Source organism: Crinia signifera, chromosome 5 (assembly GCF_055691185.1).
Source record: "Crinia signifera chromosome 5, ASM5569118v1, whole genome shotgun sequence".
Taxonomy (NCBI): domain Eukaryota; kingdom Metazoa; phylum Chordata; class Amphibia; order Anura; family Myobatrachidae; genus Crinia; species Crinia signifera.
Genome location: NC_139221.1, coordinates 131915377 through 131941859, shown reverse-complemented (window position 1 = coordinate 131941859; position 26483 = coordinate 131915377). Strand labels below are relative to the sequence as shown.

The 26483-nt window shown below is 42.7% G+C and overlaps 1 protein-coding gene across 2 annotated transcripts in view; it reads right to left on the bottom strand.

Moving 5' to 3' along the window:
- PIGN (phosphatidylinositol glycan anchor biosynthesis class N) overlaps positions 1-26483 on the bottom strand; it is a 369004-nt gene that overhangs the window by 263008 nt on the left and 79513 nt on the right. For both annotated transcript variants that reach the window (XM_083188060.1, XM_083188061.1), the window contains exons 11-13: positions 11811-11870; positions 8704-8796; positions 5435-5490 (exon numbers count right to left, since the gene is read on the bottom strand). In XM_083188060.1, the coding sequence (XP_083044186.1) occupies positions 5435-5490; positions 8704-8796; positions 11811-11870 (209 nt within the window). The remainder of the gene's footprint in view (positions 1-5434; positions 5491-8703; positions 8797-11810; positions 11871-26483) is intronic.

Genomic DNA, 26483 nt, shown 5'->3' with positions numbered 1-26483 from the left:
CTCCCTTTCTTTGGCGTTTCTACTGTCAAGTACATTTCTTCTCCCCCTCGTCCCACTTTTCCTATTTTTTTCCCCCTTTAATATAATTTTACTATTTGTTCTAATCATATGTATTACTATGAGTATTCTAACTACAGTGTTCTTTGCTGTGTTTCTTTGTAATGCACAAGTGCTTCAATAAATATGTATTGTACTTTGAAAAACAGAAAAGCACCTAATACAATCAAGTGTATCTGGCATATGTAGCTCTTTAAAAAAGTAATACGGAGAATAAAGCTGCACATTAAAAATGTTGGCATTCTATCAGACCGAAATAGGCTTTTATCTGTTATGGTTTCCTGGACGCATATAAACCTCTACACAGAAAATAAATCTAAGGAGAACACCACTGTTTTGCAGTCTAGCAAGATTTGTTTTACAACAAACAGTACATTTAGACTCAATGGATTTTTCTCACTAAATATAAAAATGAACTTTATGCTGGGGTAGGCTGCGGGAATGGGATGCAGCGCACCGGGGGAAGGTAAGTGTTAGGCACTGGGAGGAGGTTATGGTTAGGCTGTAGGTTTGGGAGGCTAGGGTAAGTTTTGAGAAAGGACCTTTAGCCTTCTTGGCTTTAAACCCTAGTTTTCTTCTATAATGTGAAGATAAAACAAGAAAAATTGTAGTAGAAAGTACTGTTCCATTTTAGAGCTAACTTTTGCTCAGCAAAGTGCACAGAAATTATTGGTGCCAAAACCACTGGCATTAGAACAAATTGCTAGATACAAGTGGGTAACTACTTTTCTTTTATTATTGCCTGCCCTCGTCTAGCACAATTTTTAATGATTGGGTAGAATAATTTTTGTAATCAAGTGATTACAAGTGATTTTGTAATCAAATGTAGAGTTTGTAAGGAATTTTTGGCAACTGGATAATCTATTTTTACACAACATTTTTTATTTAAATTCATATAACAAATGTGAGCAACACCAATATTTTGCACATCTATCACAGAGATGTTGGCATTTTTAGCGGATATTTTTGTGCATCACTCACAGAGATGTTGGCACTCAAAGGGTTAACTACAACTAAAAAACACCATCATCCCCCTCCAGCTTTCCTTCTTTGTGCACCTTCCACCCCACCACATAGAAAGAGATCCACTCCTTATCCTTTTCCGCCTCCACCTGCCCCCCTGCAACCCTTCCCTTGCCTCCTCTGCTCCTCTTTCCCTAAACCTTCTCTCACCTTGCCTGCCTCTTCAACCTAACACTCTCTACCTAAATCTTTCCCTTGCCATTCACACAATCTCACGGTTTATAAAAAAAAAACACAACTGCAACCTGTCCTCACCCACTAGCTACCAACTTATCTAGTTTCTCCGGGTTCAGCACTAAACTACTTGTGAGGTTTGTATAGTCCTCTCAACAGCTACCTTTTTGAACACTCCATCCTGGATCATCTTCAAACTGGCTTTAAACCCTCTACTGAAACTACTCTAGTCATCAATTACCTGCTTTCTGCCAAATCCCCAGTTCTGGCCTGGTTCACCTCTTAATTCACTAACTGCTCCCTTCTGGGTATCTGGCTGTGACTCCACTTCACCACCTTCCATCCTCCCTGTCAATGTCCCCCAGAGCTCTATCCTAGGCCCCATGCTTTTCTCCCTTTACCCTGGATGCACTCTTAGGTGGGTATTCAATGTAGGGTCACGACTGTCGGGTTGCGACAGCCGTGACCCTGTCCCGTCTCGGCTGGCTTGACACTGATTTTGCAGGCGGGATTCAATATCCCGCCTGCCAAGCACCGAGAAGGGGCGTGGCCATGGGAAGCAGACAGAAATCGTCAAGCTGCGGCCGGGAGCTCGACAATTCCCATCCAATCTCGGCAGAAGAAGCCAGGCACGTTCTGCCGAGATCCCTGTTCAATGATGTCGAGGAAGACAGCTTTGAATAAGGACCCCGCCACTATTTCCCCCATTTGGAATAGCAGTGGGGGAATAAATACCCCCCTTAAGCTCCTTTGTCTTTCAATACCATGTATATGGCGAAGACACACAACTATAGTTCTCCTCTTTGGACCTCTTTCTCGATGTACTCTTTTAGCTATCCACCTGCCACTTTGTCATCTCCTACAGGATGTCTGAGCAATCTCTGAAGCTCAACAGCGACAAAACTAAATTCATCATCTCTCCCTCATTTAGAGTCTATAGCCCCATTAATATTTTGATCCCTGTTGACATTATCATCACCCACTTTACCCAACTCCATGGCTTGGGCATCAATCTTGAGTCCTCCCTCTCCTTCGCTCCCAATGTCCAAGCTCTGGATGAAACCTGTCGGTTCCAGCTACACAATATTGCTCACATCTGCCCGTTCTTCTCACAGAGTGCAACATATTATCCACTCACTTGTTACTGTATCTCCCAATTCGACAATTGCAACATTCTTCTCACTGCCTCCCATGCTCCAATCCTGCTCCCCTCCAATCTGTTCTCAACTCAGCAGCTAGACTTATCTTCTGCTGCTTCGCTTCTGACACTCCCCTTAACAAATTCTGCACTGGCTCCCGTTCCCTTACAGAATCCATTTCAAACTCCTCACCCACACATACAGTACCAGGCTTTCTCTAACTCCACTGCTCCCTACACCTCCAACCTCATCTGCCAACATACTCCCTCCCATCCACTCCATTTTGGCCAAATGACTATGGTCTCTCCTCTACCCTGGTCATTGCATCCCATAAGTGAACCCCAGGTTCTGCTACCCCCTTGCTCCATCAGACTCTCCCCGACCTTGCAAAGCTTCAAATAGGCACTGAAAACACACTTGTTCATCAAAGCATACTCTTCTGCATAACCTAGTCTCAAAGTCACTCTCCCTACCCCCTGCCTTGGCCATGCCTGCCTTGCTTACTTCCTGCCATCATGTCTCTCTGCTCGCACCTGTCACCTAATGTCATCCCATCCTTCTTCTCTTGCAAATCAATTACTGCTTTCTGCTATTCAGTGACCATCTATCAATACCCAATAATAAGCCACCTTTCTGTAATGTATGTATGTAGTGTTGTGTTGTTGCTAAAAACGAAAATGTAATAAAGAAATATCTAATTAAAAAAAATAAGCCACATTCCCACTTGTAATCAGCCATCTCTTCCAACAGCAGCCCGCCCCGGTTAGTTATTGTGCACTGAGAAGCAGGTGAGCACATTTACCATAGACTTTTTGTTACTGATTTGGAATCTCACTCCCGTGTCATTAAATTGGTTGACTAGATAACCCAATTTGCAGCTATTGTAAAGTAAGTTTTATCAGTTAGTCAACTGGAAAACAAATGTGTGTATGTTTGTCTACAGTACATACTGTAAATTACATGTCTTAAGGGGACCATACACGAATGCAATCGGGTGCATTGGCCCACAACAGTAGGTCTTTCTTTACGTTTAGAGTAAAGTTGCATTCAATGGAAACACTGAATCATTTGTAATTACCACATATACAGTAGATTATATATATTCAGTGCACATATTTTATTATATGTTCTGCAAATACCACATCTTAATTAAAAATGTGTATTATCTAATGTGCATTAGGAAATTCCCATGCTAAGATAGTAGTTTGCACATTCTGAAAAAATGTAACTAATGAATGCAAATATAATCAGAAAAGGAGGAAATCAACAATAAGATTTACTAGTCGTTGAAAACCCACTTGGAGTGCAACTTCTTAACTGTGGGATTCGGATTGGATCTGGACCTGGTGTACTTGTTATTCTGATATTGACGGCGACTCCCGGGTTTCCCCATTTTATTAAGCGTGTATGAGAACTGCCTTCACTTCAATTCTCCACCACCTTGGGTAACGGGCAATTTCTTACAATTTCCCTGTATATTATGGTTTTATTTGATTGTTCAATTTTTTTACAATTAAATAGTATTACACCATATCCAATTTCTCTTTCTTTTGGGGTCACTTCAACAATTTTGTATATCTACCCCACTGAGCCAGTTTAGCATATCGGATTCTTATCCCCTGGTGTAGGATACTCTTGAATAATTACGTAAGAACGGAGAAGAGGACCATTACCCCCTCAAAGATGAATGAGTGGTATTTGCCATTGATAACACCTCTTATATATTTTACCATCCACGTGGTCGGAGAAGAGGATCTTTCTCCATCACTTAGGGATGTATTGTGTATTGAAATAGTGCCAGTGGAGGACACACCCATCCATTTCCGTCTTTAAATTGTTATTGGTGGTGTGGGGTTTTATATATGTGTGTGTGTGTGTGTGTGTGTGTGTGTGTGTGTGTGTGTGTGTGTATGACAACCGGCACACTTGCACAAATGATAGTGCCTGCATGCCTTCCAATATGCTGAGCACGTAGTATAGATGGGAGGCAGGTGGCACTCGCAGGGCTTCACAACTCCGGTGTTGGTGTCTATGTTTTAAAAGCCATGCGAGTGCCACCTGCCTCCCATCTACAGTATATCTATCCATCTATCTATACACACACACACACACACACACATATATATACTGTATGAATAAGTCTGATTGTTTGTACCTGGTTAAGGGGAAGCTGGCAAAATGAGTTATTTAGTATTGAAAAATTAAGCTATAACACCAAATAGCGACAACGCAACAAATATTGAAAACATCCATTTTGAGCTGTATATCTAAACATGAAGTAAAACTGTAAAGGATATGTATGTACATAGCAATTGGTTTTAAGACATATACCTCTAGGGACTGTTTATGAACTATGGAGATAAATCAAAGAGTCTAAAATTTTGTCTGTCTGTTCATTCAAACATCACACAAAACTAGAGGAATTTGGATTGTGTTTTCACGATTGTATACCTTAGTGACAAAGAAAGAATATGAGGTACTGTATGTATGATCTCAATGTACTGTAACATCAGGAAAAAGAACAATACAGAAAAAAAACTGATTCTTGGCAGCATGTACTAAAAGTTGGTTTTCCGACATGCACATGTGTGAAGCACACCAGTGTTGAAAAAAAAATGAAATGTGTATAAGCCACCACATACTAGGCGCCAGTTTGTAGTAGAGATGTCCAGATCCGGATTTACCCCGATCTCAAAACGGGATCTTATTGGCTATATGCTGAAACATGTTTTTGGATAGCCATAAGATCCCATTTTGAGATCCGGGTAAATCCGGATCTGCACATCTCTACTTTGTAGTAGAACTTTATAACATCTGATGCGTGCCATGCCCACTTTTCCTGATAGATAGGCAGGAAGACATATAACTTTGTATGATGCTAAGAAGATAACAAAATATACTCGTATATTGCATTCAAATACTTACAAAGCTAATTAATTGAAAGAAAATGAAATGAGTTATACATACATTCAGACAGACACACTGAAATATGTGACAATGCATAGGTTACTAATTAAATGTTTAAAAAACATTTTACTTACCTAAATGGTGAAAATAAGAATGATAATGTGGTGTCTTTTTTCTGCTTCATTTTGACCTGGTGAAAGTGTTATAATATTTAAGTTATGTTAAAAGGGACACAGCTTAACATGAAATTTACATACTGTAGTGTCATCTTTAATATAACAGGTACTTATGTATTTGCAGGGCGCCCACTAAGCAAATAGCTTAGTGGGCGATACTGCATAAGAAAATTGCATCGCATGTAATTTATTCACTGCTCTCTGGCTTTTGGCGGTGCGATGAGTTCGCATTGCATGCGATCACACATAAAATCGCATGCGATTTTATAGAGTGCGATGCCATTTCCTTTACTATACACTTGCATGACATACAATGGGATTTAGGCACCGCCCCCCCCCCCCCCCCCCACTATCCACGCCACCCCAAAGTGTGGCGTGTGTAGCGAGCCCCGTGAGGGGCGGCGGAACACGTCCTACTGACCATACCCCCATTATCCATGTTGGCGTGGAGTTGATTTTATATAGTGTTGCGAGCGCAGCGAGCCATCGAGGCTGAAGCTCTGCGAGCCGCAAATTACGTTGCATGTATTCCACGTCCCCTCGCGGGGCTTTCCACACTTCCCTCTTGCCACACTATATAAAATCAACTCCACGCCGACGTGGATGGTGGGGGTATGAAAAGGTCGGGAGGACGCGTTCCGCTGCGCTCGCCACACTTTGGGGTGGCGTGGATAGTGGGGGGGTGCCTAAATCCCATTGTATGTCATAAAAGTGTATATTACATGAAATGGCATCGCACCCTATAAAATTTTTATGTGCGGTGCGATCCGATGCGATCTCATCGCACCGCCTAATGCCAGAGAGAAGTGAATAAATGACATAGGAAAATCGCATCACATGCAAAAAAATCGCATGCGATGCGGTTTCCCTACGGTGCCATACATATGTTTATTGGGGGCCCTGCTAATACATAAGTACCACAGATCGCTTAGAAATAAAGGAAAAATCGCCCCGTGTGTATAGGTCTGTATGGGCCTTCAGAATAAAGCAGCCAATGTTTACTCTGTACAAAAACGAAATAACTCACCGAAATTTAACATTTGCCTCCCCTGCAGTGAAACAGGGTTTTGTCCATTTGCTAGAAAGCAGCTTTGCACTCAAGTCTGAATTAGGCCAAATGTGGGTACTTGTTTCCTAGCACGGCCACAATCGCGGGCATCGTGTGTCATTTTTAGTGGTATACGACGCGACCGACGCGATGCCCCCGATTTTCCCATTGAAATGCAGTGAAAATAGTCAAAATCGCGTCGGTCGCGTCGTATGCGGCTAAAAAAGCCTTAAATGGTCCAGACGCGATGCCCACGATTTCCCCATAGGAAACAATGTTAAATGGCTCAATGTACCCGCGATGCCCCCGATTTCTCATAGGGAACAATGTTAAATACCTCAATTTCACCAAATCATCTTAGGGAACAATGGTCAATGGGCCAGAAAGCCCCAAAAACACCCCAGAACAGTGAAATGTCCCCCCAAAAGTACTTTACGCCACCCCACGATCAACGTGAACCCGAAGCGTGGCGAGCGCAGCGAGCCGGCGATGGGCGGCGGTACGCGTCCTCCGACCTTTTCATACCCCCACTATCCACTAGGGCGTGGAGTTGAGAATAGAATAGTGTGGCGAGCGCAGCGAGCCACCGAGCCCGAAGCGTGGCGAGCCCCGCGAGGGGACGCGGATACCTTCACAGGTAAACGCGTCCCTTCGCGGGCTTCACAGGTATCCGCTGCGCTCGCCACGCTTCGGGCTCGGTGGCTCGCTGCGCTCGCCACACTATTCTATTCTCAACTCCACGCCCTAGTGGATAGTGGGGGTATGAAAAGGTCGGAGGACGCGTACCGCCGCCCCTCGCGGGCTCGCTGCGCTCGCCACGCTTCGGGTTCGCGTTGATCATGGGGTGGCGTAAAATACTTTTGGGGGGACATTTCACTGTTCAGGGGTGTTTTGGGGGGTTTATGGCGCATTTAACAATGTTCCCTATGATGATTTGGTGAAATTGACCCATTTAACATTGTTTCCTATGGAAAATCGGGGGCATCGCGGCTAAATTGAGGCATTTAACATTGTTCCCTATGGGGAAATCGCGGGCATCGCGTCGCGACCATCGCACCCGATTTTTTTAGTGCTTGCGATGGCCGCGATGCCCCCGATTTTTCCTCACGATGCCCACGATCATGATCGTTGTGGCCGTGCTAGGAAACAAGTACCCAAATGTGTTATCAAAGATCTGCTTAATGGGGGTTATGCTTCATGTGCTGCTTAATTTGCAATAAATGCCAGATTACAGGGGAAAATTGGATAGCCCTAAACAAATCCATTAGTTGTGGGTATTTATTGCAGCTTACTGGCTATTGGTGTTAAAAAATAGTACTGTATGTAATAAAAAAAAAAATAAAGAACTAAAAAAATGTTTTTAAATACAATTTTGTGAAACACACTTTTTTGGGGACAATGTGCCAGATGTATCAAGCTTCAAAAAGTGATAAAATGGAGAGTGATAAACAGCCAGCCAATCAGCTCCTACCTGCCTTGTTACAGGCTGCGTTTGAAAACTTACAGGTAGGAGCTGATTGGCTGGTTGTTTATCACTTTTGAAGCTTGATACATCTGGCCTAATGTACCAAACTTTAGAAAAAGAACAGGTGAAAAATTTCAGTCCATAGCAACCATATTCTACACATCGCTTTATAAAATGTCAAGTTAAAAGAAATCACGGAATATATACTGTATCAAATGTTATTGTTGTAAATCTGAATTTTTCTATGGCAATTTAACAATATTAAAATATATATTTCAGATATACGAGTCTGTCTATGCTATTACAATCTGTGGCGCTTAATAATACATGTGAAACAATGCCAAGTGCCACACAGTTCTTTTTCTGTATTGCTATACCTTTGGAGAGTGGCATTCCTCCACCGTGGTGGCTGCTGAGACCTACATTACACAGTTGCTAGCGACTAGACCAGGCATGGCCAAACTATGGCCCTCCAGCTGTTGTGAAAATACAAGTCCCATCAGACTTTGCCATAGTTTTGCTATTAGGGAATGCTAAAACATTGTCAAGGCATGCTGGGATGTGTAGTTTCACAACAGTTGGAGGGCCACAGTTTGGACATGCCTGGCCTACACAGTTCGGTCTAATCTTACGAATGTAACTTATTATTTTGAGGCCTTAAGTAAAGAATATTAGACTCTTTGGTGTCTCCTACCCCTGAATAAAAGTGCTTACCTTATACTGCTCCAAAATCTGACAAGCATTAGTAAGCATACTCTCTGCTTTATAGATACTGCTGCTGTTAAGATACTCCACGGGCAAAATTCCCTACAAGCAATAAGACAAGAACAATGTGAGGAGAGTTCACTTCATTAATCACACTGCAGAGATAGTGAAACAACCCAACAGCAAGATTTCAGAGCACAGCGAAAGGAGGTATAGATAAAAGACCTGCAACATCAAATACGCCTTTCATCTCATAGGACATCTTAGATAAACTACAATCTACTAATGCACTTTCGATACTGGCCTCCTTTTTAATTATAACGCTTCATAGGAAAATTGACTGACCTACCTGCCAGGGAGCACCTAAACTGAAAATGTATTATATGCTTTTTGTTTTTAGTAGTTATTGTTAGTGTATATTTTAAATGCTTTATTCAATATTAATGTAACTAGTGCTCTCTCAAAAGGCTACCATATATGACCATTGTTCTATATACATACTTCTGTCATTGGGGGGTATTCAATTAGGGGACTAATGTGGCAACCAGGGTATTCAATAGCAAGCATTTTCACCTGTTTTTTATCCATTTCACTCATGCTATTTCACTTGTTTCGTGGAGTTGAATCAACATGGGAGAAAACGGACCCAAAAGTGGTAGAAAATGCAGATCCACGTGGTTTTCTACCATGCCGGACTTTTCCACAGTCAAAAAATCAGCACTTTAATTGAATAGGTTGACTGCAAATTTAACCTAAAAACCCTCAAATGTGCATATTTTTCCAATGTCGAAAAACCCCCTTAATATCACAATTGTGTTTTTATTTCCACTTCCTGTATATCACATGTTTAGCTGAAATTATTCTGTGTCTATGCCCTATAAGTCTAAATACAGAGAAAGTATTTATTACAGGTTAAGTCTTCGGGTACTTGTTTCCTAGCACGGCGCCCCCGATTTTGATCGTAGTGCATCTTATACAATCGCATGCAATATAGCGGCATGCGATGCGATTTCTAATTGTACAAGCACCCTGATGGGTGCTTACAATGTTAAATGCACCCCCATTGTCAATGCCACCCCCACTATCAACGCCAACCCGAAGCGTGGCGCGCGCAGGGAGCCCGCGAGGGGCGGCGGTACGCATCCTCCGACCTTTTCATACCCTCACTATCCATGTCGGCGTGGAATTGATCTTAGATAGTGTGGCGAGCGCTAATACTTTACATGTATTCCGCATCCGCTCGCCACGCTTCGGGCTCGTATTCCGCGTCCGCTCGCCACGCTTCGGGCTCGGTGGCTCGCTGCGCACGCCACACTATCTAAAATCAACTCCACGCCGACGTGAATAGAGGGGGTATAAAAAGGTTGGAGGACGTGTACCGCCGCCCCTCGCGGGCTTGCTGCGCTCGCCACGCTTCGGGTTGGCGTTGATAATGGGGGTGGCGTGGGGGTGCATTTAACATTGTAAGCACCCATCGGGCAGTTTTTTTTTTTTTTTTTAAATGCATCTTCGACACAACACAATGAAGTTGATATGTGATTTAAAAAAAAATGCCCCAGGAGTATTGCAAGTGCCAAGATGAGCTGTTTGGTGAAACTGTAGCAACGATGTAAAAATTAAAACATATATTTATGTTTCAGATATACCTTATACACATCGCCTACATATAATTATATTTTGCAATACTATTTAAGAATTTTGAGCATTAAACATAGAGGTGTTTCTTTTTGGCTCGCATTTGGCCAAATTCAGTCTGGGGACCGATGTTGTGGGTCTGTGCATGCGTATCGGTGAAAAAACACATAGGCAGACCCGCAGTGCGAGTATCACACTAGCCTAGCCGTTCACACGGGTAAGTGAGGGGTGCGGACAGGGCAACCGCCAGCGCTTTCTGGGCATCCCCATGAAAACGCTGAGTGTTCCCCATGGGGATGGAGGAGGGCCAATGCCTGCACGGGGTAGACGGCTGACATCACAGGATGTGTGCCCGACTTTGTCCAGGCGCTCGTAAATAAAAGTCAGCTTAGACTGACTTTCATTTGTGAATGGGTGAAACAATCATTTGATGGTGGTCGACCATCGAATGATTTTTCCCCTGTACACTTGCATGTGAATGAATGTGTGAGTTCACCCAAATGGAGAGCGGCACCAAACTGCTTACCGAGCCTATGTGAATCCCCCCCATAGTTTGTCTACACTGTACCATCAGAAAGCAAAGATGTCACCATGTCAATCTTGCACAAAAAAATCCCATATTTTGAACTTTTGGATATGGGAGACTCAACCTGCTTTCTACTGAGTGTCATTACATTTAAAATCCACAGCTTCCCTAGTGCGCAGTGTAAAATGGTATAAGGCACTAATGCATGCTACAAAAGTCATCAGAGTGATTATTATTTATTTATAGAAATAGAACATTGTTCTAACACTGCTGAGGTTATTGCGCAGAGCTCCATTTTCATACACAATAGCAAATATGTCCCATGGGATACTATAGGCATTGGCGAGAGACTGCATCATGTTTCACACACATTACAATCAATCTTTAATAACACAGAAAAGTGTTGGCTACAGCAGTATCATTTCAGCATCTTTTGAAGCTTCGGAATAGCTCTCAGAACTATACTTACTATGGCATGGTGGGAAATTAAATAATCTTATAAAAAATTTTTAAAGCAAAGATAACTAAACTTCTACTTTACTAATAAAGCTAGACTCATCATTTCTACAACAACATATGGATCTCTTGGATAACACGTATTGTAAAAATCACAAAAACGTGACCTTGCTTTATAATATTTATAATATTTCAACACATTACGTTCTACTTTATCCTTTTCTAATGCTGGCCCATTCCACTTCTCAAAAGAAACATTTCAGAGCAATTTTTTATACTCTCTATACTGGGAAGTCTACATCATTTGTAGCCATAGTAATCTCTATTTGACCAATTCAATTCCTTTAATATTAATGCTCTCATATATATTTCTGCCACAAGAAAACATTATGGACTGCTATCTTTCTGTACCAGTTTTATATAACAATACTGACATGCTGTTATTAATAATGTGCTCTGTAACATGTGTTTGATGCGATATACTGTAGCAATACATTACCACAGAGTTCAGGGGGTAAGGAAGTCCAATAAGAGCCGACATCAGCGGGGCTACATCTGCCTGAATAAAACAAATACAGTAATGAACAATATATTTTTAAGCCTTTATGCATAGTTGCCTACCCTCCTGCATTCTGCAGGAGACTCCCTGAAATAACTGCAATCTCCCTCTCTCCCTCATTAGTTTACCAATCTCCCTTATTTCACCTAGCCCACATTACACTGCTATATTTTTGGGGGGAAAAGGAATGAGAGATAGATACATTTACATTGAATCATCAGCACCATTTCCCAGCACTTTAGCAAGTATAGTAGCTCTTACTAACTGCATTGGGGCTCATCTACATTTGGATAGAAGTCATCATTTTACTAGATTCTTCTCATATGTAGCAGTGCGCACCCACGCTTCTAGGTGCCACATTCACAATGTCTTTTCACAATCTCTCCATATATGGAACTAGACACGCCCCATGGGTGGAGCATAGGATGACCAACTCATCCCTTTAATCCAGGACACATATTAATTACACAGGTTCTGTGACAGTTTAAAACCAGGTGAAATGGAGCCTTGAGGTGTGGCAGTTTAAAACCAGGTGAAAGCCAGCCACAGAACCTGTGTAATTAATATGTGTCCCGGATTAAAGGGATGAGTTGGTCACCCTAGTGGAGCATGACATGCCCCCTCAATGGGGCACTTTGAAAATGATGTTACCAACTATAATCTCCCTGAAACTAGTTTTCAAAAGTAGGCAACTATGCCTTTATGCAAAGTTGTCTTTGAAAAGTACAACTGATATGTATCATGTATATAGGGAAGGGCTGTGCCGTTTAGGGCAGGTGCGGTCAATATTAGCGATGGCCCTATTGAATTCTGCTATGAACAATGAGCCAAATTCAGACCTGAACGCAGGACACATTTGTTCTCAATATGGGCAAGACCATGTGCACTGCAGGTGAGGCAGATATAACATGTGCAGAGAGTTAGCCGCTGCATTGCAGATTCTCTGCAGGCAATATGCAGGCTTCACAATGTGGGTACAATGCTGCAGGGTCCCTAGCATAGACCCCACACCCCAAGCCTATTGCCCAACCACTAACTGGCATTGGGAACCCTTAACCACTGCTCTGAACAAACTTTAAATAAAACAAAAAAACAACAGAGGTGATGCTAATTAGCCAAACCATGATTCCAGCAGATCGTTTAGGAAAACCTGGACTGTATATAATCAGTGCTGCTGCTCTCAGTCCTGATCCTGTTGTTTCACATTCAGTTCATGTGGAACTATGCTGTCCCTGCCACAATTGGTATAATTGGGACAGATATACAGATATGCTCTCACATATCTAGCCTCAATGTGCTACAGTGAGCCGCCAGGTCCAATGCAACTCTGATGGCATTTGAAGGTTTTTTTTAAATGTGTCTTACAACTACAGTAGGATATAGCGGGAGACTGCGCTGATAAATTTGATGTCTGAATTAGACGCACTTGTATATTATTGGGTGTGACTGAGGCTTTATACATTATACAACAGAAGTTGGACTGGAATAAAGCTGCGGCTGCTACATTGTAGGACTTCGGATACAGAGACTGAAGGTGCATACACACGGTGCGATACGAACTACTGATTTTAAACTATATAGTTAAAATCGGTAAAAAACTTATATGTGTTCTCATTATTTGTTTCCGGAGCATCAGCTATCCATTAACTAACATAGGGGGGGGGGGACACTAACACTCACTATCCATTAACTAACATGGGGGAACTGGTGGGTGTGACTAAGCATGCTATGTGAAGCTGGCCATACACTATGCATGAAATTTGGACAATTTTCAATTATGGCAATCGATCGCATAAAAAGCATCCAAATTGCAGGTCATTGACAGGAGGTCTGACGCAATGCGCGGTCCAGTGCGCATCACACCGAAGCCTATAACTTGCACCGGCTACAGGAGCGGTCTGCTGGATCGTATCCGAGCCAGGCAGGCTCCGCAGCTCAAGGAGGGATCGCGGGTGACTCTCCTTGGAGAAGTCACCCTAGTGTATGGGTGCTTTAATGCAGCAAAGTGGAAGTGCACATCTGTACAATTGTTGCATATCAAACAAGTCAGCACCGTCCCCTGCTGTGTCCTAGCCACATAACGCTGCCACAAAAAGACACATTTTCTGCAAAAAAAAAAAAGTTTTTTCCTTGCTAGCAGATTATTTCTATGTATTTTCACAGAAAAGCACTAGACAGACATTGATTGCACGTGGAAATACAGCCGAAAAAACATTTACTTTAAATGAAGCAATAACCAGAGCACTTGGTGATAAAATAAGAAAAAAAAAACACAAAAAGCAATCACACAAATGAAAGGCGTGCAAAGAAGAGATGAAATCTGTACACTAGGACAAATGGAGCTAGCATACGAGTGTGATGTCTGTATTAAACAACAGGGGCACAGCAAAGCGAGCCCATCTCTTAATCATTGATCCGTGCTCTCCTGTTACTCTTTGCCTGTTATAGAATGGACTGAACGGGAATGACATCTCAGAAGATGACAGTTACTAATAACGTGCGGATTGCTGCAATCTAATGAGCACCAGCAGGTGATTGGCACAGCAACAAACAGGAGCATGGCTTACAAGAATAATGGATGCCTTAATTAATGTTCACTGTAGGAGTAGAGTGATGATGGAAATTAATATAGCTCTATCCAAGGAAAGAATGTTAATAGCCAAAATAAGCAACATGTGATCAACATACTGGAGATCATTTAAGAAACTGCATTTGCAAAAAGGGTATAGAGAGTCACACCAACAATTAATGGGGTTGTGGCCTAAAAGGGGTGTGTGTCCATGCCCCCTAAAATAATATAATATAAATAAATAATAATTGCTTCTGATCCAGGGGTGGCAGGGGGTGCAGGGGAGATCACACGCTTCGTACCTTGCTTGTGGAAAGCTGGGTATACGGTCACTAGGTCGACAAGGGGAAGGTCGACATGCATTGGCTCGACCCCTGAAGGTCTACTACATGCATCAAGGTCTACACACCTGAAGGTCGACATGGGCTTAGGTCGACCAGACATTGTAGGTCAACACATGCATTAGTTCCACATGGGCTAGGTCGGCAGTCCAAAGGTAGTTTTTTGTTCAAGGTTCTTAAGCCAATATGTGCCTACAGGGGGTATTTCATGCCCTACCATCCACTAGGACGTGGTGGGAGAATAGAATGGTACTTGTTTCCTAGAAGGGCGCCCACGATTTTGATCTTAGGCATCACAAGGAAAACAATTGCGTCGGTCGCATCGCATGCGGCCACAAAATCGCATGCGATGCGACCGACGCGATTACCGCGATTTTACATAGGGAACAATGTTAAATGGCCCACAGACCCCCAAATAGCCACCCTGAAGTGTGAAATGGCCCCCCCAATTGTTAACGCCACCCCACGATCAACGTCAACCCGAAGCGTGGCGAGCACAGTGAGCCCGCGAGGGGCGGCAGTACGCGTCCTCCGACCTTTTCATACCCCCACTATCAGAGAGCGCAGCGAGCCACCAAGCTCGAAGCATGGCGAGCGTAGCGAGCCCCGCGAGGGGACACGGAACACGCTCCCGAAGCGTGGCGAGCGCGAGCCCCGCGAGGGGACACGGATTACTTATGTATTCCGCGTCGCTGCGCTCGCCACGCTTCGGGCTCGTATTCCGCGTCCGCTTCCGGCTCGATGGCTCGCTGTGCTCGCCACACTTTCTATTCTCAACTCCACGCCGACGTGGATAGTGGGGGTATGAAAAGGTCGGAGGACGCGTACCGCTGCGCTCGCCGCGCTTCGGGTTGACGTTGATCGTGGGGTGGCGTTAACAATTGGGGGGGCCATTTCACACTTCAGGGTGGCTATTTGGGGTCTGTGGGCCATTTAACATTGTTCCCTATGTAAAATCGGGTCAATTGGGCCATTTAACATTGTTCCCTATGTAAAATCGGTAATCGCGTCGTACCCATCGCATGCGATTTTTTGGCCGCATGCGATGCGACCGACGCGATTTACATTTTACCATGCATTTCTATGTAAAATCACAACCATCGCATCGGTCGCATAGCATGCCATTATAATGGCATGCGATGCCCGCGATGGGCGCCCTTCTAGGAAACAAGTACCAATAGAATAGTGTGCCGAGAGTAGCGAGGCAACTTGCCCGAACCATAGCGAGCGCCACAAGCTATTCAAGGGGACGCGGTGCACATTTTTAGTGTCTATGAACTTTTGACTGTCGACCTAGCCCATGTCAACCTAATAACCGGTCGACCTAAGCCCATGTCGACCTTCAGATGTGTCGACATTGATGCATGTTGACCTTAGTGCTGTCGACCCTATGACCATACCTGGGAAGCTGATTGCCTCTGCTCAGCCAGTGCCATCTTCCCAGTGATATTTGTAAGAAGGCGCATGTGCACTAAAGAACAAAAGAACCTGGCACAATATGAGAGAGACATTATATGAGCAGGCGCCTCCTTGCCAAAGATATCACTGGGAAGGTTCCAGACTTAAGAACAGGTAATCTTGTTGCCACCTGTTGGAAATATTGGCACAGACTGAATACCCCAAATCCCATGGACAGCCCAGAGGCGGCACACTACGGTGATTCAAAACAAGATCTATTTATGAGATAAAAATAGTGAAAAGAGCACTATGGAGAGCTGTATGGAATGCTACACAGTCACCTACAACCTTTGGGACTGGTTAGATACATTTCTTAGGACACATTTTGTAACTCCCCAGCTGACAGAAGTCAAGCTAAAGGCATTTTTTGCCACGTGTAATGAAAATAAGTTTCAAATACACAAAAGTGATAAAAGTTATGCCAATGGCCCCTTTATACCATGATTAATATTTTCTAAGAAAAATAACAGTTTTGAAGTGAACATAATAAAGTGGTGTGCACTTGCTTACACACCGTGGCTCCTGAAATATTCCACCTCCAGCATTCCTCCTACTGTAGAAACGTTATTAGTAGTAGAGGTAGAGAAGAGCCTTATACTATGACAGGCATTTGCCAGACCATCTAGATGCACCAGTACAAAGCCAATGTATTTTATAGTATACCACTGGAGGGGATGAAGCCATTTAAGGGTATTCAATGCTCTGGCGAGCACACAGCAGCGAATCCTGTTTTGGATTCGCTGTGCGCTCGCCGTGATTCACTGCCACCCCGCTATTCGCCGTCAGCTCCCAGCCCACACTATTCAATGCGTCAGGGGCTCGCTGCCCCTGACGGCGAAAATAACCCCATACGGCGAATTACAGTCAGCGCTCTACTGCCGGGAGCCGAGGATGGGGACGGGACAGCACTCTGGGGATGGAGCTGGAGAAACGGCGGGGGTGCACGGGGACGGGTCAGCAGCAGTACCAGACCTCCGGCACCAGCAGCCCTGGCACTGACATCTGCAATCACCTCGCAGGGTCTGCCGAAGCCGGAGGTCTGCTGCTGCTGCTGGAGCCTTCTCCCTACTCACACGGCAATATCCCGGCTCTCTCCACTGCTGCTGCGGCTACACTGCAGGGGATGGAGTGGAGTCCAGGCGGGGGAGTGCAATGACAGCCTGAGGATGGGGACGGGTTCAGCAGCAGTAGCAGACCTCCGGCTCCAGCAGTCACAGCGCTGACATCTACTATCAGCACGCTGGGGCGGCTGGAGCCAGAGGTCTACTGCTACTGCTGGACCCATCTTCTTTACTTATCAGTGGCAGTGTTTTGTCCCGGCTGTCCCTTCCAATAGCAGCTCACGTCCCCCACATCCCCGTCCCCCTGCTCAGCTGGCTGTCAGTTCGCTGAGGGGAAAAATAAAAAAGAGGTGCTTGTAAAGGCGTAAAAAAAGCATGACCCTTCAAATAAAATAAAACTGATTTTTTGGTCATAAAAAAATAAAAGAAAACATTTTTTTTTTTTTTTGTATAACAATTTTTATTATCGATAAAGACATAGATACAGACAATGTAGTTATTGAACAAAGTACACACTTGTTACAATTGGGTGGCAATAATAAAAATCTGCGATTTTACAACAAAAGTGCTTCCTTGATTCAATGTGTCAATTTATCAATAAATTTTTTCTTTTTCTATTTTGGGAGTTAACCAAAGAAACAAAACTCAGGGGTTGTAATAAGTGGAAATAGGGGAAGGGAAGGGGGGGGAGGGAGGGGTGTTAGGAAAAAGGTGGTCGTCCAGGATTCGGTATCTTTAGTCATGTTTTAGTAATATATATCATCTTTTAGGAGTAGTATTAATTTATTTGCAGCCAATATCAATATCTTAATAACTAGTTAGAGATATTTTTCATAAGTGACCAAGTTGTGTTTTCAAAAACTTTCATTATGGAGTTATACATTTCCGTTGGTAAATATGTTAAATATATTTCCCATTTTTCATTAAAGGTTTTTACCCCCTTCTCAATATCATAGCATGCAGTACGTCTATCATAGTGGAGGTATACTAATAACTCAGACTTGAGCATTTCAATAGATGGGCTCGTTTTTTCCAACCAATGTCTTAATACCAGTAATCTGGCTAATGTGGTCAGTGTTGCTAAAAAGGGTAGTGACTTAGTCTGTATCATAACTAGATGCCATGGTGTGAAGTCGGCCAACAAGAATGGTTTCCACGAGAATTGAAGTTTAGTTTTTGTAATCGTTTCAATAAAATTATGCACCTTGAACCAAAATCTTTTTATCTTAGAGCATTGCCATATATTATGTATAAATGTAGCCGGAGATAGAGAACATTTCGGGCATTTAGATGAGGCTGAATTATGGCAGTGGCTCCATTGAGCTTGAGAAATATAAGCTCTATTGAGGAACTTCAAATGTAATTCTTGTAGTTTGGCCGACCTCAACCATTTCAACACATCAGGAAGCTGTCCGACGACATCATCTATTGGCGAAACATCTGAGAAATCTTGTGACCATGACCTCCACAATCTGCCCCAAATTTTTTCTGTATTTTATGGGAGTAGATCTGAATAAATATATCTAATTTTAAATTTTGTCGTCTCTGCTAGTTGAAACAAGGAGCTCAAAGGGGAAGGGGTTGTGCGATGTAATATTTGTTCATATGCTCCTGGCTTAACCTTACTATGTATATAATGTCGTATTTGCAGATAAACAAAAAAATGGGAATTAGGTAAGTCATATTTATCTCTTAATTGTTGAAATGAATACATATTACCGCCTGGATCAAAAACTTGGCGAATCGCTGAGAGTCCTTTTTGTTTCCAGTGTGAATAAAATGAGATGGTTAATGAGGGAGGAAGGTCTGGGTTTCCCCATAATGGAATAAATTTAGTCACACTAGGGTCAGTGCTGAATCGTTTGTGAATGACGGACCACGCTGTATATGTTCCTTGGAAAAATAGGCTTCTGGCGATCCCCTCTGGCAATCGGGAACGTTTTAAGTGCAAAAGAGCCGCCGGGGCATATGGTGCAAATAGTGCGTCCTCCAAAATTTTATTAGTAAATTGGGAATGGCCTAAACACCAGTCTAAAATGTATTGAAATGCTGCTGCACATGAAAATGTAAAAATGTCAGGTAAGCCCACTCCTCCCTTGCATTTAGGTTGATGGAGTCTCTGCGTTGCGATTCGGGGTTTCTTGGATCGCCAGATGAATTTACGAAAGAGTGTAGTGCATTTATCCATGTCTGATTTATATAGAAAAAATGGAATCATCTGTAGCGGGTATGTTAATTTTGGAAAAAGAATACTTTTAACTACGGCTATTCTGCCAAGAAGTGATAAAGGGAGATTCATCCATTGTATAGTTTTTTGCTCAATTTTGGTTATTACAGAGGGGAAGTTTGCTTCATATATTTTTGAGATTTTTGGGGTAATGTTGATGCCTAGGTATTTAATTTTAGATGATATGATAGGGAAGGTTTCCACCAAAGGTATGCAAGAGGAAGCAAGATCTAATCTTGTTAAGGGCAGCACTTCAGATTTAGAGGTATTAATTTTATATCCAGCAAATGAGCTGAAGACCGAGATTAGTTGCATGATGTGTGGAATTGAGACATTAGGGCGTGAAACAAATAATAGCAGATCATCTGCGAATAAGGATAGTTTCAGTTCCACGTTGCCTACTTGAATGCCGGTGAATTGTGTAAGATTACGAAGAGCTATAGCCAAGGGCTCCAAAACTAGGGCAAAAAGTAATGGGGAGAGAGGGCACCCCTGTCTGGTTCCTCTCTGTATAGAAATGGGACTAGAAAGATAATTATTGGCGACTATAACAGACGAGGACACAGAGTTGAGGTTACGAATCAAATTTACAAACTCTGGTGGGAATCCAAATTTGATGAGTGTTTCGTAAAGATGGTCCCAGACCACGAGGTCGAAGGCCTTCTCAGCATCCATTGCAATGAGGACTTGTAAAGTATCCTCGTGGATATCATCTAGATTCTGTAGAAGCGCCAAGACCTTACGTATGTTTGAAACCGCACCACGTCCCCATATAAAACCTGTCTGGTCCTCGTGTATTACAGTCGGCAAAAGCATCTTCATTCTATTGGCAATTATTTTAGTAAAAATTTTATAATCAACGTTTAATAACGATATAGGGCGATATGATGATGGGAGTAGGGGATCTTTATTTGGTTTTGGGAGAAGTTTAATGATTGCATCATTGAAGTAGGGTGGAAGGTGTTCACCCAGCAGGAGTGAGTTGTAAAAGGAGGTGAGTGTAGGAGTGATAGACTGTGCTAGGCATTTGTAGAATTCTGTGGTGTAACCGTCCGGCCCAGGCGATTTCCCAGACTTGAGATCCTTAATTACAGCTATCACCTCATACTCCGTTATAGGGGCAATGAGCATGGATCTTTGTTCATCTTTTAATCCCGGGTGGGTAAAAGTTGACCAGAATTGTTGCTTTTGATTCAAGTCAATTGCGTTTATATAGATCAGTATAGAAGGTATGTAAAATGTCAATGATCTTGGGGCCTGAAGAGTGAATGACATTTGATTCATCTCGCAGTGCAAGAATGGATGTCGAAGATCTTTCTCCATTTAGTAGGTTGGCCAGAATTTTGCTGTTTTTATTACCATGTAAGTGGAATTGATGTTTATTTTTGTTGACTCTTCTATCAGCCGTCATTTGAACTAATGAATCTAGGTTGGTTCTGCATTCCTTAAATTTAGCGGTATGTGAGAGCGAATGTGTACGTTTCATGTTTTCATATGCCTTAGTTAACTCCAGTTGTGCATAGCGTAATTTGTCTTGGTGTTGTTTGTTATGTTGTGCCATATGTGATATTAATTTACCTCTCATAACTGCTTTCGCTGTTTGCCAATAAAGGGCCGGGTGTACTTGGTGTTAGGAATTAGTCATATGATATTCGGTCCACATTGATTGGAGGGTATTACGAAATACATTAGAGGACATCATGCCAGAGGGGAAACGCCATAACCTGTAGCTACCTATAGGGGCCTGAGTAAAAATATTAATCCAGACAGGAGCATGGTCCGTCAGACCCAAAGTCTCAATCCCTGAGGCGTTAATTTTTGAGGCCAAACCATCCGAGGGCAGGAAGTAGTCTATTCTAGTAAAAACTGAATGAGGGTTAGAATAAAAGGAAAACTCCCTTTCAATCGGATGATGGAGTCTCCATATATCAACCAAATGCAAGGCGTTAAGTAAAAAGGGAATGCCATATTTTCTGGGAGGGGATGGAGACGTAACTGCGGGTTGTCTATCTAGGCATCGGGACACCAAACAATTGAAATCTCCACCCAAAATTATGTTAGACCCTAGATATGGTAATAATAAATTATATACAGTTAAAAAGAATGACTTATTATAAGTTGTTGGAGCATAAATATTGCAAAAGACATATTGTGTATCAAATAATCGGGTAGTAATCAACACATATCGTCCCTCTGGGTCTGACCGCCGATGCTCCACCACCAGAGGCAGAGACCTCCTCATTAATATGGCTACTCCTCTGGATTTAGAAGTGTATGATGCATAAGCTATATTTTTTTGGCCCAACATCGAGAGTTTCTCATGTTCAGAGTCTGTAAGATGGGTTTCTTGTAAAAAAGAAATATCCGCTTTATGGATATTAAGATATGAAATAATTTTGCGGCGTTTCGCCGGGGAATTTATGCCCTGGACATTCCAGGAATAAGCAAGTAAATTAGACATTATATTTAGTGTTAGGGGGTTCAGATAAGGAGCCAGTAATCAGACCAAGAGGGTACATGAGCAATAAGCATAAATAGTCGTATCCACAATATGTATAATAGATCGGTTGTAACTCCCGCATCAAAGGGACCTTATGGATTATCCTGGCGACCAGACATATTAGTATATAAAAAGGTTCAAATGGGTGGACTAGGGTAGGGAAGAAAACCGTGGGGTAAAAGTATCTATCTTTATGTTTATGTTGGGGTACCAACAACATAGGGGTAAAATAACATAACCAGAGAAACTCCATATGGGAGTAAATATTTAAGGGCAGGGGCTCCCTGCATCTCCCTTATTATTAGCGCACATCCAAACAATACTTATCAATAGTTATCACTATTGGCACATGTGTATCAATAAGATGGTACATATAACAGTTGAAACTTATTAGAAATTCTGTGAGGCAACAAATAATTACGCATCTATGCAGAAAATACCTGTAGCCTGTAATACACCTGCTTCAAGTCCGATACATATATTGTGACCGGTGGTGACTAAAAGAGGTAATGAAGTCTCTATTTGCAATTGAGGCCACTTAGTCTCCAAGCGGTAGCCAATGTTCAGTCCAGGAACCAGTAATCGTTAATTTGAAACATCCTGTTGAGAGGCACTGGATTCCTCCAAGAAAGCCAAGGCATCTGCGGGGGTGGAGAAGTCCTTGTGTCCCGACTCTGTAAATATGCGCAATCTAGCTGGAAATAAAAGTGCAAACTTGCGTTGAGCTTGGATTAATTTAGAACAGACTGGGGTCATTTCTTTCCGTGCCCGAGAGACTTCTATTGAATAATCTTGAAAGATTAGGAGCCGATTCTGTTGCCACTCGATCCTTTCTTTTTTGCGTGCTGCCATCCATATGGCGGATTTGTGGGCTGAATTTAGGCATCTGAATATTACAGTGCGCGGGCGTCTGGAGTCACGCATAGGACCCAGCCTGTGTGCCCTTTCAACCGCGAAATTGGGCAGTTCAGATGATAGCTCCAGAATTTGTAGAAGGTCTGAGCTTATAAAGGAACACAGGTCTGGGCCTTTAAGGCTTTCTGGTAGGCCGACTATGCGCAAATTATTGCGACGAGAGCGGTTCTCTAAATCGTCGACTTTGGCGAGAAGTTGGCGGTTAGTATTTCTCACTTGGTCCAGATCTTGTTGCATATCATATAGAGCTTGTTCATGTTCTTCAATTTTATTTTGGTTTGCCACCACTTGCAAATCTGTAGATTCTAGTTGCTCTTTCAACTCTCTAAGAGCAGCAGAGAATTTATTTGCCTGAGCTTCTACGATAGGAGTAACCGTGTCCTTTATTGCTTTGACAATGTCGTCGTATGTTAGCGCCATTGTAGGTTCACGTAGTGAATCTTGTTTATCCTGCAGATCTGTGTTTCCACCAGGTGGTGTTGGTTTTGTAGCACTGATGGTAGTAAAGGAATCCTCTGCCTTTGCTAAACGAGAACGTTTGGTAGAAGCTGGAGTGTGTGATCTACCAGACCTACTCATATCCACCGGGTGGCAGCAGTTAGATGCCTAGTATTTAGATTGTAAAAGAAAACATTTAATTTACAAGTACACATAACAGTTCACCAAAAAAAGATGACGAATGTAAAATGGAGAATCCAGGGGAAAATCACTGGAGAAAGCAGTTCTCCACTTCAGCATTGAATACACTCTCGGCGAATTCCACTAAAAAACCCATTGAAAATCACAGGCGAATTGTGGAGAATCATTTACGGCGAATCGGCAGACATTCGCTGTTCATTTGTGGCGAATTGCCTCCATTGAATATGGCGAATTGTTTTTTCTAACAGAAAATTCGCCGTTAACCCAGCAAATTGCCAGATTCACTGAAAAAAACGGCGAATCTGAGGCATTGAATACTGGCCCTAGTGTTGAAATTTACATCACACTGTCAACACCCAAATGTAGACAATTTTTATGTCAACATCTTTGATATGTTAACATGGAACATTCACAGAATACCGATAATTAGGGTTAATGTGCAATATGTTAAAGTCTGTACATACTGTACGTTCCCAGCTGCTGTTGATATCGGCAGCAGTGGGGACCCAGCAGGATGCAAGTATCGGCAAGGGCATACACACTTCCCTATGCCAGCGAGCAATGAGCGATGGTGCAGGGGGTTTAGGCCATTGTTAATGATCCGCTCCCTTGTCTGTATGTACAAAGGGGTGGGGGGGGGGGGGGTGTTAACAACCTGTGGGAGCGCTGATAAGATGTTAGCCAAGGCATACACACTTGGCTATATAATGAGCAATATTGCTTTGCAGGGCTAACATGAGCAATACCAATATTATATCGCCCAGTGTGTACAGGTCTGAACCCTTGAGTACCAATGTCTCTGTGATAGGTGTGCAAAATATCCGCTAAAAATGCCAGCGTCGCTCACATTTGTTATATACATTCAGATAAAAATGTGTTTAAAAAAATTTGAAATCGATGGGGTCACTGTCAACATTTTGGTCATGATCACATTCGGATGTCAACATTCCAAATGTCTATAAAAAATACAGAACCCCTCCAGAGGGCTTTGAAAATTAGATTCACAATTTACTTATTACAGCAAAAAAATAAATGACTTAAGAGTACAGACACCAAAATCTATAGTAATAAGGATTTACTGTGCGAGTTTGCGTCTGCAGTATATAAATTTCACTTACAATAGGAAAGGAGTAGATATTAAAGGAAGGTTTCATTGTAATTTACAGGAATACAACTGGGGATAAAGTGAGATTACCTGAGCACAATAAATGTCTATTTCCCAATCTGCAATTAAGGAAAAAACCCTACGACTGAAACGGTTTTAAGCTGGGTACACCCTATGAGATACTAGGGACAATTTATCATTATGAAGCAATCAATAACAATAAATTGTTCACATCATATAGTGTATGCACTATGGGGCTAATTCAAACTTAATTGCAGAGCTGCAAATTCGCAGCCATGGTGATTATCAGAGGGCTCCGCATGAGCACGGTACGCAGTGCGCATGCACAAGCCATTTGTGCAATCACAGCCAGCGACGGCCTGTGATCGCTGGCCTATGCTGGCTTATTGACAGCCGGTGCACGTTTGTGGGCGGCACACTGGTGTTTTCTGGGAATGCCCAATTAAACACAGATGGGTCCCAGCCATTGTGAGGGAGGAACACTGACGTCATCAGTGGTACCGACCTCCGCACAGCCATCGCAGCGCCAAGGAAGTTTCAGTTTATGCTGTGCTGCATACGGTGGTTTGGGTGGGGTGGGGTTTATTCAATGATCAAATTAAATTTTCCCCCTCTTTGCACATATGCGATCGCATTCACAGCACAGCGATCAGGTCTGAATGGGGACCAATATATGTCACAGGTCAGTAACGACATCCTCTGTCGTCCATACATGCAGCTGAACCTGGGGATATCGTCCAAGACAGTCTACTCCTGTATGTAGCCACTGACTATATATTGTTGGTCATTTAGAAGATTGCACATTCTGTACACACTCTGGGCCTAATTCAGACCTGATCGCTGTACTGCTAATTTTTGGAGCCCTGGGATCAGGTATATGCTGCTCCGCTATAGAGAAATCCCGCCCCATTCAAGCCTGCATATTGCTTAGCACGGCTTGTGAAAATTAGCTGTCTCTGGGATTAATTGCAAATCCTTTCGCAAGCTGCTTACCTCTGAATGACTTTTTCACTGTGTGCAGTCTGTGCATAGCCCAGGATTACTCGGTGGATGCGAAACAGGCTGTTTGGGGCCAGAGTTGACATCACATGTCTTCCCCTAAAATGCTTTGGCACTCCTGCATTATCACTGACACTCCCAGAAAATGTCCAGTTACCCCCACCCATGCTGGGTTCCTGTAATCACCTTCCATTTGGCCAGCGAAAAAAAAGTAGCAGGATTTTATCACAGATGGCCTCGTGCATGTGTACTACGGGTCATACACATGTGCATTCTATCGATAATCGTCTGGCCTGCAAACTCACAGGCCTGTGACCAGATCTGAATAAGGCCCTCTATTCGTTGAAGGAAAATCGTTGCTGACTTGGTAGCCGGTTGATAGGTCTACAGTGTTTAGATGGACAACAAAAGGACAACATGCAAAAGGTGGACATTGACAAAAAAAATTGACATTCAAAAGGTCGACATAAACAAAAAAAATTACATATTTAAAAGGTGGACATTGACAAAAGTGCGACATTCTAAAAAAGCTTGACAAATGAAAAGATCGACATGCGTTTTTTGCTTTTTCATTTCAAGTTTAGTTTACCTTTTCATCTTTTAACATTCACATGGACTCCGATAAAAAAACTCATGTCGACCAATTCATGAGTTAAATTTTTGAAAGTGTCAACGTAGAAACTATAGACCTTTCCATCCACACCCAAAAATATCATATTGTTTGTACATCGTATAGTGTGTACCCAGCTCAAGATAGATGCAAAGAAAAGCAGATAAT